Here is a 17,562-nt window from a genome sequence, read left to right on the forward strand (position 1 = left end):
AGAATGCTTCCTGATGGTAGCAGCTGAAGTTCATCCTCTGCCACAAGGTCCACTTGGTCCTCCCTCCATTTCCATGAGGTCCCAGGAGCCAGCTCGGTGCCCAGACTCCCAGTCCCCCTGGTTCTGGGCCCCTAAGCTCAGAGCCAGGGTGATAATGTGCACGTTAGGGCACATACCCATGATTGCATCTGCAATATGTTCAGTTTGCCCCTCCAGGACAGTCGCCAGTCTATCCATGGAGGAAGCTTAGCGCTTTATGGAGTGCATGATTGTAGTGTACATGGCCTGGATGGACACCTCCACAGTCTGGGCCAAAGCACATGATCCCTCTGGTACTTTATTCAAATCTCAATGGACCTCGCTCTGGACATCCAGCATCTGCCACCTCACAGACGACTCCAGAGGCTCATCATCCGACTCAGAATTAGTCTCTGGATCACCTCAGACACTCCTCTGAGGCCTGCTCCACCAAACTGTCTGGCAACTGCACATGCGAATGTGAAGTGCCCTCACCAGGTTGTGCCTCCCCTTGTCCCAATGTGCTAATCCCTGCTGGGTTGCCATTATCTGCACTGGCATTTAGGCCAGAGAGAGAAGCTTCCTCTGAGGGTTCTTCCTCATCCCCAGAGCGAAATGACAGGCTGGCATCAACATTCTGGTCCACGTAAGAGGCTTCACCAGTGCCAGAGAGACAGTAGGATGGGCATTAGTCGTCTTCAAAAACCTTTCCAGTGTGGTGCAAGGTAACAATGCTCAGCAATATTACTGTTATGTGCACCACTAGATATATGACACAACCCAAAAACTTGTAGCAACATCAAAAGCTTTTGATTAAGAAGCTTCCCTGGGTTTTAGCATAGGGCCGAGATTTATGTCTTTCATTGAAGCCTGCTAAACGAGAACATAACTCCCATTTGCCCTATCCCCCTTTCTCCCGCTTTTAGCCATTTGGAGTCTCACCAGGCCCACACCTTCCTCCAATCTCATGTCTGCCAATCGATCTGGAGGATTCAGATGTAGAGAACATGAGAACTTCCTCTTCAAACGGCGTATCAAGGTCAGGTACACCCCCTCCAATTTTGCCTCTCTCCCGGGCATTGTGGGCACACTTCTTCTGAAACTTGGTGTAACATTGCAATCACTAACACTGTTCAATTATTTGATGTTATCCCACCTACATATGATCAGCACAATGATTGGCATCCAAGATGCTGTCCACCTTCCTCACCTGCACAGGCTCCCAACCCCCATCCTCCACCTGGACCAAAGCAATAAGTACACACAAACATCAGTGCTAACACCAATGCCTTTACTGCATCATGCTACCTTGGACCTCCAGATAATCTCACAAGCCTCCAGCATTCGCAACACTACCCTGTAGCTTCCTGATATTAGAATAGATATGCTGAGCACTTACACACCCTTGCTGACCTCAGGAGATCACTGAGCCTCTTCTGGCATTGAGTCTGAACATGCCGGACTAGCCCAGCATTGCTGACCACCGCAGACTCAGGTCACAACCAAGGTCACAGTCAACAACCTCCGATCTTGGACGTCCTGCCCTCCAGCACTGATTGGGCAGAATCCACAATGCCTTTGGGCCTCAACCTGACCCCCGCTTCCACTTTGCCTAATTACCGTTTATTCGGTGTCTTTGGACCGCGGGCCTGGAACTCGTCAGGCCCATCACTTCCCGGGTGCAGGCCCCGCCCACCCCACCGAAGCATATTATTCAGCCCATGCAGTTGGTTTCCTAAAGGTTTGGAATACAGTTAGAGATTTGAAAACATTTTTAAAAATGTAAATGATTTATCTTCCCTTTTCTTTCTGTGTCTTTTAACTCTTCCCTTAATTCTATATTTCTTTTCCCCTCTTAATTTCACTCTTTGTACATGATTTTACATTGATTTAAACATTCTGACTTACATTTCCTGGTTCAGACTACGTGTGCCTCAGTTAGAATACTTCAACCGAGGGGTACAGCTACTTGTCCTGTTTATACATGCCTACATCCCTGGTAGAGGGCGCTGGGCTGTTTTGGATTTCTAATCCCCTTAAATTCCAGGACAAGTGTATGAGTAATAAACGACTCCCGAGGCACCTGAGTCTAATTTAAAATTTGCTAAGTTGCCATTTACAAGGATATCAGCATTCCAAATCAAAGTGCCGCTCCCTTTGATCTCATCCAAGAAGAATGATTTCTGGGCTTTCTGTGTCGACCTCATGGATTATCTTTGGGATGTCTGTGCACTACTGGGATTTTGACTTGCACAGTTTACCAAAGTGTGTCTGCTGCAGTGGAAGCATTGGGCAGTGCTCGCAGGCTACTGATCTTTCCTGTGAGGGCATTTCACACTGCATTGCTGGCAAGGTCGCTCTGCTGCATGGTTCAGGGTTGCGTTCCCTGATTTGGTTGTTCACTGCATTTTAGTGACCTGATACAGTAGACTAAGGGCTGGTTTCTGCTCCATGAAATAATAGATGTAAACAGGTATGATATAATCGGGATTACGGAGACATGGCTGCAGGGTGACCAGGGATGGGAACTGAACATCCACGGGTATTCAGTAGTTAGGAAGGACAGACAAAAAGGAAAAGGTGGTGGAGTTGCATTGCTGGTTAAAGAGGAAATTAACGCAATAGTGAGGAAAGATATTGGCTCCGATGATGTGGAATCTGTATGGATAGAGCTGAGAAACACTAAGAGGCAAAAAACATTAGTGGGGGTTGTATATAGACCCCCAAACTGTATTGGTGATGTTGAGAATGGCATTAAACAGGAAATTAGAGATGCATATAATAAAGGAACATCTGTAATTATGGGTGACTTTAATATGCATATAGGGCAAATCAAATAAGTAACAATACCATAGAGGAGGAATTGCTGGAGTGTGTACGGGATGTTTTTCTGGACCAATATGTTGAGGAACCAACGAGAGAACAGGCCATCCTAGGCTGGGTATTGTGTAATAAGAAAGGAATAATTGGCAATCAAGTCGTGCGAGGCCCCTTGGGGATGAGCGACCATAATATGATAGAATTCTTCATCAAGATTGAAAGTGACATAGTTGATTCTGAGGCTTGGGTCCTGAATCTTAAAGGAAACTACGATGGTATGAGGCGTGAGTTGCCTATGATGCATTGGGAAACGTTACTTAAAGGGGTGACGGTGGATAGGCAATGGCAAACATTCAAAGAGCACATGGGTGAACTGCAACAATTGTTTATTCCTGTCTGGCGCAAAAGTAAAACAGGAAAAGTGGCCAAACCATGGGTAACAAGGGAGATTAGAGATAGCATTAAATGCAAGGAAGAAGCAGACAAATTGGCCAGAAAAAATAACAGCCCTGAGGATTGAGAGCAGTTTAGAATTCAGCAAAGGAGGACCAATAGAGTAAGCTTGCAGGGAACATAAAAACTGACTGTAAATGTTTCTATAGGTATGTAAGAGAAAAAGATTGGTGAAGACAAATGTGGGTCCCTTACAGTCTGAAACAGGGGAATTTATAATGGGGAACAAAGAAATGGCTGACCAACTAAATACATACTTTGGTTCTGTCTTCACAAAGGAGGACACAAATAACATACCAGAAATGTTGGGGAACTCAGGATTTAGTGAGAGGGAGGAACTGAAAGAAATCAGTATTAGTAGGGAAATGGTGTTGGCAAAATTGATGGGATTGAAGGCTGATAAATCCCGACGGCCTGATAATCTACATCCCAGAGTACGTAAGGAAGCGGCCCTAGAAACAGTGGATGCATTGGTGGTCCTCTTCCGAAATTCTATAGACTCTGGAACAGTTTCTACAGATTGGAGGGTAGCTAATGTAACCCTATTATTTAAAAAGGGAGGCAGAGAGAAAATAGGGTATTATAGACCAGTCAGCCTGACTCGGTAGTGGGGAAAATTCTAGAGTGCATTATAAAAGATTTAATAGCTGAGCACGTGGAAAACAGTGGCAGGATCGGACAGAGTCAGCATGGATTTATGAAAGGGAAATCATGCTTGACAAATCTACTGGAATTTTTCGAGGATGTAACGAGTAGAGTTGATGAGTGGGAGCCAGTGGATGCGGTTTATTTGGACTTTCAGAAGCCTTTTGACAAAGTCCCACATAAGAGATTAGCGTATAAAATTAAAGCGCATGGAATTGGGGTAGTGTATTGAGATGGATAGAAAACTGGTTGGCAGACAGGCAACAAAGAGAAGGAATAAATGGGTATTTTTCCGAATGTCAGGCAGTGACTAGTGGACTACCGCAGGGATTGGTGCTAGGACCCCAGTTATTCATAATATATATTGATGATATAGATGAGGGAATTAAATGTAATATCTCCAAATTTGCAGACAACAAGCTAGGTGGGAGGGTGAGCTGTGAGGAGGATGCAGAGATACTTCAGTGTGATTTGTACAAGCTGAGTGAGTGGGCAAATGCATGGCAGATGCAGTATAATGTGGATAAATGTGAGGTTATCCATTTTGGTAGCATTATCTGAACAGCTATAAATTGAGAGAGGGGAATGTGCAATGAGACCTGGGTGTCCTTGTACACCAGTCGCTGAAGGTAAGCATGTAGGTGCAGCAGGCAGTAAAGAAGGCAAATGGTATGTTGGCCTTCATAGCGAGAGGTTTCGAGTACAGAAACAGGGATGTCTTGCTGCAATTGTACAGAGCCTTTGTGAGACCACACCTGGAATATTGTGTGCAGTTTTGGTCTCCTTTTCTGAGGAAGGATGTACTTGCTATAGAGGGAGTGCAGCAAAGGTTTACCTGACTGATTCCTGGGATGGTGGGACTGAGATATGAGGAGAGATTGAGTCAATTAGGATTATATTCACTGGAGTTCAGAAGAATGAGAGGGGATCTCATAGAAATCTATAAAATTCTAAGAGGACTGGACAGGGTAGATACAAGAAGGATGATCCCAATGGTGGGGGAGAACAGAACCAGGGGTCGCAGTCTGAGGATACGGGGTAGACCATTTAGGACTGAGATGGTGAGAAATTTCTTCACCCAGAGAGTGGTAAGCCTGTGGAATTCATTACCACAGAAAGTAGTTGAGAGCAAAACATTGTATGTTTTCAAGAAGGAGTTAGATATAGCTCTTGGGGCGAAAGGGATCAAAGGGTATGAGAAGAAAGCGGGAGCAGGCTATTGAGTTGGGTGATCAGCCATGAGCATACTGAATGGTGGAGCAGGCTCGAAGGGCCAAATGGCCCACTCCTGCTCCTAGTTTCTATGTTCTATGTTCCTAAGTGCTGTTGGCCCTCAGGTTGATCCCATATTGCTCATGTAGCTCAAACAGTCTAAGTAGTTGGATTGCCTTGGCTAGGGTAAGACAGCCTTTAGCTTGCAGGTCTGCAGAATTTTTCCTGAAGTCTGGAGCAATGCTGTATCTTAAAAAAAACTTTTCCTCCAAAGACTCCAATTGTGCGACTGGTCTCGGTCATGGGTGAATCCCAGTAGAGCTGGAAGTGTGGAATTGCAATCTATTTTTTAAGATTTTAAAAAGTGTGGGTACAGCTTTAAGAGATTACAGGCTTTCAAGATGGCGTTGCCAGTTACTGCTGAACAAAGGACCTTGCCACACTTGCTGGTTTTTGGTGGGCATTTCAAAATGGTGGTGGCATGTTTCTGCCTAAAGAAGAAGGGCTGCCGACTTAACTGATTTGGCAATATCGCGTGACAAGTCGACGCTCTCGGAAAAGAACCGCGGGCTTGCTGTTTCCGAACTTGGACAGCCGTGAGATACCCGGAGCGGATTAAATAAATTATTAGTGATGATTTTGTTTTTTCACTGGACTTGGGAGTCACGTGCTGAGACTTGGAGTCTGGTTTAGCAACGAGTTGCTTTCAAACAGCGATTCTGACTGAAGGACTTAAAAGGGGTTTCTCAGGGCTAGCTGGCCTGGAATTTTAAACATTTTATCTCACCCCTGTAGGCAGTGAGCACTGCTTGCTGAAGCTGGACGTCTGAGAGGGATGCAAAGGGATCTTCTGCATGAGTAAAACTTTGCCATTTCTTGTCTGCTTCCAGGCTCTTGAGTCTCTGGAGCTTTTACTTTCTAGTGTATTTCCTAAGCATCTGGAGCTTCAGTTTAGAGTTAGGTTCAGTGCAAACTCCGTTGAAGGGGTCATTTTCCTTAGTTTGTCAGCATTCTTGTGAAGATGGGGGTTTTAACCTCGAGGCTGCCACCATGAACAATCCTGCTTCAGGCGCATTGATGTAGGCTTCCAGTCTGGAGTATGTCAACAGCAAGTCTTTATTAACAACTACATTGTTACAGGAGAAGGTACAGATATGGAGCTCACCTCATCCTAGGTCTTAACCCAACTGTGTCCATCTCCAGACTGACCCTGGCTCTCTTTCAGATGTCTTCTTATGTTACTATGTTGGTGTTACTGTACTCAGTCCCAAATTAACTTTGTATGTTACAGGTCCTTCTACTACAGGTGGGGGTAGTTTATAGCGCTCCTAACAGTAGTTATACCTTTCAGCAGAGCATTAAACAAGATGTTACTGGAACTTGTAACAAAGGAGATGCAATAGTTGTGGGGGATTTAATTTTCATGTTGACTAGAACAATCAAATTGGCAAAAATGGTCTAGAAGATGAGTATGTAGAATGTTTTTGTGACAAACTCTTGGAGCAATACATTGTGGAACCGATAAAACTACCTTAGATCTAGGATTTTTTTAAATTCATTTATGGGATTTGGGCATTTCTGGCTAGGCCAACATTTATTGCCCATCCCTAATTGCCCTTGAGAAGGCAGTGGTAAGCTGCCTTCTTGAACTGCAGCAGTCCATGTGGTGTAGGTACACTCACAGTGCTGTTAGGATGGGAGTTTCAGGATTTTGATCCAGTGACAGTGAGGGAACAGCAATATGTTTCCAAGTCAGGATGGTGAGTGACTTGGAGGGGATCATCCAGGTGGCGGTGTTGCCATGTATCTGCTGCCCTTGTATTTCTAGATGGTAGTGGCCGTGGGTTTGGAAGGTGCTGTCTAAGGAGCCTTGGTGATTTTCTCAAGTGCACCTTGTAGATGCTACACACAGCTACTACTGTTTGTTGGTGGTGGAGGGAGTGAATGTTTGTGGTAAGGGTGCCAGTTAAGCTGGCTGCTTTGTCCTGGATGGTGTCAGGCTTCTTGAGTGTTGTTAGAGCTGCAGGCATCCAGACAAGTGGGAAGTATTCCATCACACTCCTGACTTGTGCCTTGTAAATGGTGGACGGGCTTTGGGGAGTCAAGAGGTGAGTTACTCACTGCAGGCTTCCTAGCCTCTGACATGCTCTTGTAGCCATAATATTTATGTGACTAGTACAGTTCAGTTTGTGGTATATGGTAAACCCCAGGATGCAGATAGTGGGGGATTTAGCAATGGTTATAATATTGAATGTCAAGGAGCGATGGTTAGGTTTTCTCTTGTTGGTGATGGTCATTGCCTGGCACCTGTGTGGCACAAATATTACTTGCCACTTGTCAGTCCAAACCTGGATATTGTCCAGGTCTTGCTGCATTTGGACATGGACCGCTTCAGTATCTGAAGAGTTATGAATGGTGCTGAACAATGTGCAATAATCAGCGAACATCCCCATTTCTGACCTTATGATGGAAGGAAGGTCATTGATGAAGCAGCTGAAGATGGTTGGGCCTAGGACACTACCCTGAGGAACTCCTGCAGTGATGTCCTGGCACTGACATGATTGACCTTCAACAACCACAACCATCTTCCTTTGTGCTAGGTATGACTCAAACCAGTGAAGAGTTTTGCTGCTGATTCCCATTGACTCCAGTTTTGCTAGGACTCCTTGATGCTACACTTGGTCAAATGCTGCCTTAATGTCAAGGGCAGTCACTCACTCTGATCTCACTTCTGGAGCTCAGCTCATTTGTGCAAGTTTGAACCAAGGCTGTAATGAGGTCAGAAACTCAATGACCCTGGCGGAACCCAAACTGAGCCGGTTATTGGCTGGGTTGGATTTTTCCTGCTTTTTGTGGACAGGATATACCTGGGCAATTTTCCACATTGCCAGGTAGATGCCCAAGTTGTAGCTGTAGTGGAACAGCTTGGCTAGGGGCGCCACAAATTCTGGAGCACAAGTCTTCAGTACTATTGCCGGAATATTTTCAGGGCCCATTGCCTATGCAATATCCAGTGCCTTCAGCCATTTCTCAATATCGCTTGGAGTGAATTGAATTGGCTGAAAACTGGCATCTGTGGTGCTAGGGATGCTGCCAGGGTTAATTAGTAATGTTGTTGTAAAAGATCTACTGGAAATAGTGATCATAATACCATTGAATTCCGTGTTAATTTGAAAGTGATATACTCCAATCACAAACAAAAAACTTAAACTTAAAGCATAGGTATGAGGGAAGAACTGGCTATGATTAATTGGATAGACTACAAGGTATGGTGGTAAATGAACAGTGGGAAAAAAATTAAAGAAAAATTCAAAATTTTCAATAAAAGTACACTCCAATGAAAAACAAAAACTCAACAAGAAAACTCATCTGTGGCTCACTCAGGAAGATAAAGGATGGATAAGATTAAAAGAAGAGACTTACAATGTTACAAAAAAGAGTAGCAAATCCGAGGATTTAGAAACCAGCAGAGATCTAACAAAAAGTTGATAAAAAGGGCAAAAAATAGAATGAGAGAAAACTAGCCAGAAATATAAAAAGGAAGAGAGTAGCTAAAGTAAATGCTGCTCCCTTAGAAGCAGATACAGGAGAAATTATCATGGGGAATGAAGAAATGGCAGAGGCATTGAACAAATATTTTATCTGTCGTCACAGTAGGAGACATAAGTTTTACACCAGGAATAAACAGTAACCCAGGGGCTAAAACGAGTTAGGAAATTAAGGAAATTAATATCAGCAGAGGAAATGTATTGGTGAAACTGAAAAGACTAAAACCCAACAAATCCCCAGGACCTGATGACACCCTGGGGTTTCAAAAGAAATAGCTCAGAGATAGTGGATGAGCTGGCCCTGATTTTACAAAATTTCTTAGGGCAGAATCTTCGGCTTGGTGTGGCCCACTCGCAGAGGCGTAAAATAATGCGCGGTGATGTTGGGTGTGTGTTCCGACGTCACCGCGTGCCGTTTAGATTTTCAGTTCGGCAGGCGTGCATCCGACTCGGCTGTGCGTCTGCTGAACTGTCTAACGCCTATTAAGGTCATTTAAATATCAATTAGACTAACAAACTGAGCTGCCCGTCCAACCTTAAGGTTGGCGGGCAAGCGAAGAGCCCAGGCAGCCTTCGCATTTTTCATGGAACCTCATCCACAGGCTGGATGAGGTTTCATAAATGATTTTAAGGTGTTTTAAAACTTTTTAACAAAATTAATGGACACGTCCCAGCTCATGTGACAGTTTCACATAAGGGGACATGTCCTTAAAATTTTTGTTTACCTTTAATCAATATTTCATAAATGAAAGTGAACTCCCTGAGGCACCTCTGTACCTCAGGAAGATTCCTGTGCTCTTTTGCACGCATGCGCAAAAGAGTGCGCTCCTGACCCAGGGAATCCCCCCCACCTACTCGCACAGCACTTCTGGGTGCACTTCTTGCTGGGCAGACGTTTATTAGCCTGCCCACATAAAATGGCGGTGCGGATCTGATTGGGGGCGCCGTTTGGGTCCGCGCCCACCCATGCCCACCCTTGCACAATTCCCCACTCGTCCGACTGGGGGAAAATTCTATCCTTAGATTCGGGAACAGTCCCATTAGATTGGAAGTTGGCAAATGTTATACTGCTTTTCAAGAAAAGAGAGAGAGAAAAAGCAGTGAACTATACAGGCCAGTTAGCCTAACATCAGTTATTGGGAAAATGCTGGAATCTATTATGAAAGAAGTCTTAACAGTGAGATTAGAAAAACATAGACCTGAATTGTCAAGATGATGGGGGTTCAGCCCCTGCCATTTGAAGAGTCCTCAGCCCCAGTGCTGTATTTTGCTCCAACAAGCATTGATTGGCAGAAAGTGGAAACTCCGCCCCTACACTTGGGACGAAGTCCCACCTTGGAGAGTTGCTGGCCAATAGGATTGGCCGGCAGCTCTCCAGCCCTTCCAGGCACAGCGCTGCAGTGGCCAGAAGAGGCACTAAGACCCGTGAACCAGAGGATGGGTAAGTGGCAGGGGTCCTAGGGCAGGGAGGGTAGGGAAGGCCTGGGGGTGGGGGGGGTCATGGAATTAAGGGATATTGAAAGCGGGCGGGAAAATGGAGTTGAAGTCTAAAGTCAGCCATGGCCATATTGATTAGTGGAGCAGGTTCAGTGGATCATGTGGTCTACTCCTGCTCCTATTTCTTGTGTTCTTGTGACCATCTGGAGACCAGAAGCTCTAGGCCATTGTATATAAAGAAGAAAATCTTAACTCCAAAATCTTGATGTAGTGAAACAATTTCTTTAATAACTTAGAAATGCAGTTCTTCTCTCCATTCTCTCTAAGGGGTGACAGTGTATACATTGGCCTGTTCCTGTAATGCCATAAGATCGAAGTTCCTTACATCAATTAGAAACCAATTGTTCATAGCTACAACCGAGTCCTGTTAAGAGAACATATTTTCAGTTGGCTGGAAAGTTTTCCTGTAACTGGGAAATGATTAATCTTCCGCCTCTTTTTAAGAAAATTATTTTAAGTATAACACAAGTTTAACCCATGTCATACATGAAGTGTGACAGATGTGTCTCAAAACATTTTTACATAAGTATATATGGCTTTTCTCACTGTTATTCGGAGGATAAGCTGTCTTATAGAAATTATGGCCAGAATTTTCTCGTTGGCGTGCAGGGGCAGGTACCGCACGCAGACGCGTAAAATGACGCGCAGTGACATCGGGCGAGTGTCCCGATGTCACCGCGTGCCATTGCGATATTTAGGGCGCACCATGTTCTCGCCATTAATTAATCACCCAGTTAAGGTCATTGAGGCAGCCATTGTCTGCTACTTTTCGGGGCCCGTGTGATCTTCAGGACATCGCATGGGCACAATGGGCAGGCGAGTAGGAGACATTTGTATAAACCTCATCCATGGGCGGAGTAAGAGGGGTGAGTGGGGTCACGAATGTTATCTGTCAGATACTTAATTGTGAAAGTTACTGATACTTGCCTATGTGAGCAGGAATACTTCAAAACTCATACCAGCTGCTTGGATAGGAGTAGCAGCCTTCAGGTCAGGATTCTACAGTAAAGATTATTTTTGGGGCCTGCAGGTTTCAGGAAACCTTCCCTTAGTCTGGGAATGGGAGTTGTGCTCTCTGCTGGAGGCACCTCCTCTGAGGAGGAAGGAAGGGCCAGAAGGGGGAGGATGCCAGGAGTCCTCATTCAACCTCCAGGGAAGCCACCTTTGGGAGGAGAGACACAAGCTCAAGGGGTGCAGGGCCAACAGGAAGTCCAAGGTGGAAGGGGCTGCAGAAGACGCCACTATCCTGCTGCCAGGATATACAGGCAGTGAAGCAGCTACCTCAATATGTCTGAGGTGCAGTGCCGAAGGAGGCTCAGTCTCTCAAGGGAGACAGTTACTTCTATTTGTCAGATGATAGGCCCTGAGATCTCTGCAAACTGTGTGGCCATGCCAGTGGCACTAAAGGTCACAGCTGCCCTCAACTTTTATGCCTCTGGCTCTTTCCAGGGGTCAGTGGCTGATCTCTGCGGAGTCTCCCAATCAGTTGTCCACACTTGTGTCAAGCAAGTGACAGACGCTCTGTTCAGGTGTGCATTGACTTTTATCCACTACCATTGGACCAGGCCAGCCAGGCTGAGCGAGCCAGAGGCTTTGCAGCGATTGTTGGCTTCCCTTGTGTCCAGGGTGCAATCGACTGTACATGTGGCCATCAAGGGTGATCCTGGTGCATTTGTCAACAGGAAGGGCTTCCACTCCTTGAACGTGCAGATAGTGTATGATCACAAGCTGTAAATTCTGCAAGTCTTTGCAAGGTACCCAAGCAGCTCCCACATGCTTACATACTCAGACACTCCCAAGTGCCAAGGCTTTTTCAGTGCTCCAGCCCGGCTGGATGGATGGCTGCTGGGTGACAAGGGCTATCCCCTCAAAAGGTGGCTCATGACGCCTCTCCGCCATCCAAGAACAGAAGCTGAGCAGTGGTACAATAGGAGCCACACCTCCACAAGGGCAGCAGTGGAGAGAACCATCTGTCTTCTCAAGATGCACTTCTAATGCCTGGACTGCTCAGGGGGTGCACTCCAATGCCCCCCAGATCATGTGTCGCTGATTGTGGTTGCATGCTGCGCTCTCCACAATCTGGTGTTGGAAAGGGGAGACACAATGGATGAGGAAGACGTAGACCCAGTTGTTCCTAATGCACACGATGAGTCCAGCAGTGAGTCCGAGGATGAGAACGCAAAGGAGAACGCTGAGGGGGTAGATGCCAACCCAGGCATGCTCCAGGGAGGCAGGGAACCCGGTAGGCTTTAATCCAAGGAACCTTTAGCTAGTCCAACACAGATGAGCCTCCAACACACGCCAGGGCTGCAAGCTCCACACTTGATTATTGAGTGCGAAATCTGTCTGGGTAGTAACATTAACTAAGGACCTTGTCAATAAAGCTCAATGTCAGACAACTCACTCATAACATCATGGGTTCCAATCCACCTGCAGAAGGAAAGAATCACCCTGAGGCATGGCAACATATCAAAATTTATTGAGAGAACAAGTGTAACTTCATAAACAAAAAAAGAGGTGGTTGGACATCATACTAATTCTTCAATAAACTACTATGGCCAACATAAAAGCACCAATGAGAAACCTTTGGTGTGCCTAAGGAGCCTTAAATTTACGTCTAGGTGCTGTCCCCTCGCTGGCACTGGCATCTGAGACAGACTACTCACTCTGCTGTCCTGTTGGCCCTGGCCCATGGAGCCTCTGCTGGCCCTGCCTGGGAGAGGGCGGCCAGTTCCACAGCTGGCTTCTCCCCAGTCGCCACAACCTCATCGGATGCTACGGTCACTGGCAGAGGGGCAGAGGAGCTGGTACCCTCATCCAGAGCGTCCTGAGAGGAGCCCGCGGAGATGACAGGCAGCTGCTGCGCCGACATGAGGTCGCTTTAGACATCCGTGCTCACCATGGATGGATGGGCACCGAGCTGGGTTACTTGGTGCCGAAACCATCTCCCACATGGGCAAAGACCAGCTGAGGTCAATGCCGCTGTGAGGGCTTGCAGATCTGAGCGCAACCCCAGGAGGCCCTGATTGTTCTCATGGAGGAGCCTCTCCATGAGAGTTGTCACTCTGTCCATGGAGGAAGCACGGCACTCGGCTATGAGGCTCAATGCATTGGTGATGCTCCATTTGGAGTCCTCAAGCACGGGCACCATGCAACGCATTGCGTCATGTATCTCCGCCAGATCCTCCCACATACCCTGCTGCACTTCCAGTGTTTGCTGCCTCACAGACGACTCCAGAGACACATTATCAGCCACCAACCGAGCATGTTTCTGGTCCCCAGCAGTCCTCCGACTGCCAGCGGCCTAGGCACTCTCTATCTCCGCCCGCACCTCAAGCGAGTGTGAAGTGCCCTTACAACCATGCCCCGGGACACTAGCCGAAGATCTAATTGCCACCGAGGTGCTAGTATCTGCGCTGGTGCCTGCCTGGCAGAGATGGTGTGATGCTGGTGAGTCAATTTCCACTGTGACCTCAGGTGTGAAAAGGGGGCCCCTCTGCATCCTCCTCCCGGCCCTGCACCGGTGATGCTGAAAGGAAGAACAAGGACATTCAATTGGTTAAAGTGGAGACAATGTCAATTTGCATGTCGGTCCCCCAGACCATTATGCGCTCATCCTTCCATAATCAATGGTCAATCCATGTTGCAAACTTCAATCACTGAGCATTCAGCAGTGCCATGGCTGCTGGGACATACATGTTGACCTCAGTGCTCGGCAAACATACCTCCCTGTGACACCCCAGCCCCCTCGCCACTGGTGGACCTGTGCGCATGGCGCCTCTCCAGATCCATGTCCTGCTGCTCAATAGGTGTCAGGATCGCCAACTGGGCCTAACCTCCGCCAGTCCGCACCCACTCTGCAGAATTGTGCACAGTCTTCTCCTGAAAAGGAGAAAAAACATCGATTAGCCCACCCTGTAGCTGGATTCCCATCGCATCCCTGCCAACCCAGCCAGAGTGGGGCATTGCAGGGCTCCAGTTCTTCGTTACCCTGCAGCTGCCGCACATTCACACCAAGAAGCCAGGGCTGACCACCCTGCCCCCCTTGCCCAAATGCTGCTTCCTTCACATGTGGCACCACAAGGTGTAATTTTGCTAAGCAATAAGGCACAAGTGTGTGGAGAACAAAGTCCAGCAGATGGATTGGTGCCCCGCCAACTGGAAGTTCCTCTTGCAGCATTGTTAGCACCCTGACTTTGACATGCTTCCCAGTTCCAGCACTCTGCCCTAGGTGCAGATCCTTGACTTTCACCCGCATTCTATACTCTGGGTGTCAGTGTCACACATGCCGGGGATGCAGAACCCATCCTAGCTCAACCCTCTCAGGGTGAACTAGGCATGGGCAATATCTGCTGGCCCACCCAGCGTGGGATACATGCCGTGAAGGATTCAATGCCGTTACTGTACTAGAGTTGTGAGAAGGGGTGGGGGGGAGTCGCTGGGGGGAAAGGCTGACGGCTGCATTAAGTGACCTCAGCCAACATGGTACTCATCCTTCCCGAGCGCAGGAGGTCGTTGAATCTTTTACAGCACTGGACCCATGTGTGCCGCACCACTTCCTGGGAGCTCACACTCTCGGCCACCTCCTCCCATGCACGTTTGATCAGGTGGGGAGGCCTCCGCCTCCCATCCCTCGAAATCAGGACCTCCCGCTGTGCCACCGCCTCCTCCAGGAGGGCAGCTAGGCTTTCATCAGAGAAACAAGGGGCACACTGCCCCGCTGCCCTACCCTCCGGACTGGCCTGCCCTGCTGGCCTACCCTCCGGACTAGCCTGCCCCGCTGCCCTACCCTCCGGACTAGCCTGCCCCGCTGGCCTACCCTCTGGACATGCCGGCCCCGCTGCCCTACCCTCTGGCCTGGCCTATCCTCCGGACTAGACTGCCCCGATGGCCTACCCTCCGGACTAGCCTGCCCCGCTGGCCTACCGTCCGGAAATGCCTGCCCTGCTGCCCTACCCTCCAGCCTGGCCTGCCCCGCCTGCCTACCCGCCGGACTGGCCTGATCTGCTGGCCTACCCTCTGCCCTGGCCTGCCCCGCTGGCCTACCCACCGGCCTGGCCTGCCCCGCCTGCCTACCCTCCGGCCTGGCCTGACCCGCTGGCCTACCCTCCGGCCTTCCTGATCTGCTGGCCTACCCTCCAGACTTGCATGATGCACAGTTACCCTCTGCTGTGCTCTTCTCCCGGCCATTGTAAGCAGCCTTGCAAAAGGCTGCCTGGCCTTCATTTAAACAGGCTGCCAGGTCGCCATTGGGCCCAGCGGTCTGTGCATGCCCACCGCCCACTCCTGCGATCTTCGGGGGTTGATAAATACGCTGGGCGGGCCTTAATTGGCCTGCCCACGTAAAATGGCGGTGCAGACCTGATCACGGGCGGCGATCGGGCCCGCGCCCACTCCCCCACGGCCTGCCTGACACGGGGAAAATTCTCACCTATTTAATGTGCAATGACTTATCAAGGCGACTGATCAGCGGGATTGAATAAGTGAAATGTGTTGTTATTACACAGGAGTTTTATCTGTGTTTTGGGGGTTGGGACTCTTCCCATAAAAACAATAAAGTAGTGACCTAGTTATTCCTGTATTCATAAATGAGCAGAGTTTCATTTAAAAATATACCCTTACGTCTGTACTTGATTTTTATTAATTACTTTGTTATAAAGCTGATGATGTACACAAACTATACCAGGTTGGAAGGGTATCTGGGCGTAGTTTTTCTAGGTAGTGCCAGCCCTTAGTAAACAAAGCAATGTTGGGACCAGCTCTGAGCAGGCTGTGGTGCTCACAGGGAGCACATCAAGGGCACCTAGCCCATAACTTACCATCTATTAAAATGATTGGAAGGAACATCACAGCCTGTCCACCCACAATATCTTGTGATATGCCATCCAAAAGGACTACTCCCCACTATTCACGTATCAAATGTTACTGAACAGCATTCTTTAGAACGAACATGAAATTACTGAATGCTATGTTATTTTCCATATGTAGCACTATTTTCTATTTAATGACTTCTACTTAATGTCGAGAACACTAATAGCTCAATGAAAGGATTCAAAGACTGAAATGAATATTGTTGTCTCCTTAGAAACCTTTAAAGTTTCTTTACAAGCTTAATAAATAATACATCAATGGTATATCATCCTTATCATGTCTGCACCTACAAAGCATTGCAAATATGATCTTCAAACTAAAAAGAAGATTCCAGATATTTACAGTGCAGTCGTGGATACTGCAGCACAACCTTACCCTGGAGACAGGAGTCTTCATATTCAGACTTTTATGCTGTAAATAATTTACTCTTTTCCTTTAAGCTTTAACTGTGTGAAGTTTTCTATTTAAATATTTTGCAACACTGTGAAACTATTGTAAAAAGTGCTTAGCCATGATCGATACATTTTTGATATCCTGTTACAGTGTCAAACAAGGAGAAAAAGGAGAATCAAGCTAGTTTGGATCCATTTAGAGGGCATATGCTGTTCAATGAAATAATGATTTAGCAGTGGATAATGTATATTAGTCACAGGGTGCATTAGAAGTTTAGGCTGGGCTATTTGTTAAATTTTGCAAGTACCATGCCGTTAACATGTTAATCTTTTTCTCTCTTTCTCTTGCTCTCCTGCAGCAGCACAGCTTTGTTTCTCTCCCTACGGATGTTCTTGAAATTGAGGTCAAGGACAAGTTTGCAAAGAGTCGCCCCATTATAAAGCGCTTTCTAGGAAAGCTGTCAATGCCTGTACAACGATTATTGGAAAGACATGCAATAGGGTAAGTCTTTGTATATCTTCTCCATGAGAATAGAACTGTGTATATTTCCTGTGTTGAAGAATATACTTTAATATTATGTGGAGTAAAAGCCTCAATTTTGTATCAGGGAAAGACAATTCAATGTGAATTTACATTGTTAAATATTGATTTTTAAAAATAAACAGTATATTCAGGAAATCAAAAATAAAATGGATGAAGATGTAAATATGTGGCAGGTAAACCAAAATCTGAAATAACCAGTGAAGTATCCCAATGAGCCTTTATTGTAAGCCTGCTTCTCTGTTTCAGATGTTGGTGGACCTGTCATACGTTTCCACAACTTTTGTTTTTACTTCATCAAATGCTGTGACATGCTGTAGCTGCTAGTCACAATACATGCTTTCAGATTTTGCCAAAATATGGTCAAATGCTGCCTGTGTTTGTATCCCAATGCTTGTGAGAAAAGCTTCTACCTTGTTTTAATTTTAATTTTCACTTGGGATGTGGATTTTATTGCCCATTCCTAGTTGCCCTGAACACATTAGTAGAGAAGTGTGAGATTGGAGTTATATGTCAACCAGACTAGGGAAGGGTGACAGACTCCCTTCCCTGAAGGGTACTAATG

General features: G+C 46.8%; 1 protein-coding gene across 1 annotated transcript in view; it reads left to right on the forward strand.

Annotated features, from left to right (window-relative positions):
• Positions 1-17,562, forward strand: part of LOC121276200 (E3 ubiquitin-protein ligase HECW1-like) — a 527,663-nt gene that overhangs the window by 201,258 nt on the left and 308,843 nt on the right. The window contains exon 6 of the mRNA XM_041184341.1: positions 16,816-16,958. Within this exon, the coding sequence (XP_041040275.1) occupies positions 16,816-16,958 (143 nt within the window). The remainder of the gene's footprint in view (positions 1-16,815; positions 16,959-17,562) is intronic.

This window comes from Carcharodon carcharias, chromosome 3 (genome assembly GCF_017639515.1).
Source record: "Carcharodon carcharias isolate sCarCar2 chromosome 3, sCarCar2.pri, whole genome shotgun sequence".
Taxonomy (NCBI): domain Eukaryota; kingdom Metazoa; phylum Chordata; class Chondrichthyes; order Lamniformes; family Lamnidae; genus Carcharodon; species Carcharodon carcharias.